The sequence below is a fragment of the Mandrillus leucophaeus genome, unplaced genomic scaffold, assembly GCF_000951045.1.
Source record: "Mandrillus leucophaeus isolate KB7577 unplaced genomic scaffold, Mleu.le_1.0 Scaffold244, whole genome shotgun sequence".
In the NCBI taxonomy this organism is placed as follows: Eukaryota; Metazoa; Chordata; class Mammalia; order Primates; family Cercopithecidae; genus Mandrillus; species Mandrillus leucophaeus.
The window spans coordinates 1012540-1014216 of record NW_012102521.1 but is presented as its reverse complement, the minus strand read 5'-3'; the positions used below and the strand labels follow the sequence as shown (position 1 = coordinate 1014216).

The 1677-nt window shown below is 65.5% G+C and overlaps 1 protein-coding gene across 1 annotated transcript in view; it reads right to left on the bottom strand.

The window, feature by feature from the left end:
• INF2 (inverted formin, FH2 and WH2 domain containing) overlaps window positions 1-1677 on the bottom strand; it is a 20517-nt gene that overhangs the window by 10524 nt on the left and 8316 nt on the right. The window contains exons 9-11 of the mRNA XM_011982916.1: window positions 1371-1669; window positions 792-943; window positions 648-709 (exon numbers count right to left, since the gene is read on the bottom strand). Of these exons, the coding sequence (XP_011838306.1) occupies window positions 648-709; window positions 792-943; window positions 1371-1669 (513 nt within the window). The remainder of the gene's footprint in view (window positions 1-647; window positions 710-791; window positions 944-1370; window positions 1670-1677) is intronic.

Sequence of the window (1677 nt, the reverse complement as noted above, 5' to 3'; positions counted from 1 at the left end):
GGAAGGAGCTTAAGGAGCTGTTTGAGAACCTCCACATCGAACTTGGTGGTATCGCCGGCCCGGATCATAGCAGCGACCTCCTCGTTGGAGCTGGAGCAGGGAGAGGACCGGGCAGGGGCGGGTGAATCGTGAGTCAACCCCACCCAGCCTCTTTGGGACCCCGCCTGGCAGGGTCTCCCCACGCAGTCATGGGGTGGCCAGGGCAGGTGGGACACAGGGCGGTCGAGTTGTCTGCCCACGGTCATGCGGTGAAGGGGACCCAGACTGACTCCTACCCTCGCTATCCCTCCATGGGCCCTGCTCAGGAGATGCAGGGTGGGTCAGTCCAGCCTGCTCCCTCGGGCCAGTGCTGGACACCCGCAGCAGGAAAGGACTAGGGGGCTGAGAGTCAGGGCCCAGGTCCTCGCCCTGGTTTAGCCACTGCTTGTGTGTGGCCTTGTGGGGAGGTCCCAGCGCTCTCTCCCCAGGAGGCTGGACAGCCCCTAGCTGGGGCAGCATGGGGCTATTACCCGCCCACTATCCTGCCCAGGGGATGCAGTATGCACTTCCCATGGTGGCCTGCAGAGGGCACTGCTGGGCCCAAGTCGGGAGGCTCAGGTGGAGGTGAGGCTCCGTGGCCTGGGATGGGGGCCACCTCTGTCACTCACCACTTAAATTGCTTCAGGAAGATGTTGAGGTTCAGGCTCTTCTTGGCATCAAGGAAAGTGATCTGGAAAACCCCCCACCCAACAGGCTGGCACCGGAGGGTGACCTGGCAGGTGGCCCCGGTCTGAGCCCCTCCCCGTCCCCACCTCCTTGGGCTCCTTCCTGGCCGGTGCGGCTGCTGTGGTGGGCTCCTTGGGCTTGGCCGCAGGGAAGGAGAAGAGCTGCTCGATGCTGGAGAAGTCAGGCTCCACAGTCTCGGCATCGGGGCTGCTCAGGGACGCCCACATAGAGTTGTGCTCTGTTGGGTGGGCACATGGCCAGTGAGGCTCTTGCAGCCCCAGGGCCTGGTGATCTAGCAGGCAGGGATTGGAGCCTCCCAGAGGGTCTGAAGGATGACCTGCCTGGGACCCAGCAGGTCCAGCATACAGCAGGCACCCTACCTCCCTACCTGAGGACCTGTAGCCGGGCCCCAGGGCACCATGGCACCCCACAGGCACTGGCTCACGGGAGCAAGTGGAAGGGGGTCCTCAGAGGTAGCCCCCGCCCTGCTCCTCCCCCGTCCCCACCTCAACCACAGGCGCCGAGCCCAGAGCAAGGGCCAGGCTGCCCTGGCCACGCACGGGCAGGACACGCACACAAGTTCCATGTGCCACCTGCCCTTCTCCCCAGCAGAGACCAGCCCCTGTCCTAGGGGAAGCTTCTCTTGGGGGTCTGGGGACCCTCACCACGTGCCACGTTGGATGGCAGCTTCTGCCAGTTCAGTTTCTTCATGCGCAGTGTGGGTGGGTTCACCCGCCGATGTCTGGGGACCCAGGCGGAGCCCAAGCTGTGGTCCACCTGGGACACGATGACCTCCTCCACGCCTCCCGCCACAGGGGGGCGGCAGGTGCAGGCCAGCAGTGGAGGTGGGGGTGGAGGAGGGCCCCAGCCCATACCAGGCAGCAGGGGTGGGGGTGGGGGTGGGCATCCCATGACCGGGAGTGGTGGAGGTGGTGGGGGCGGGAACTCACAGGAGCTTGTCAGGGGTGGTGA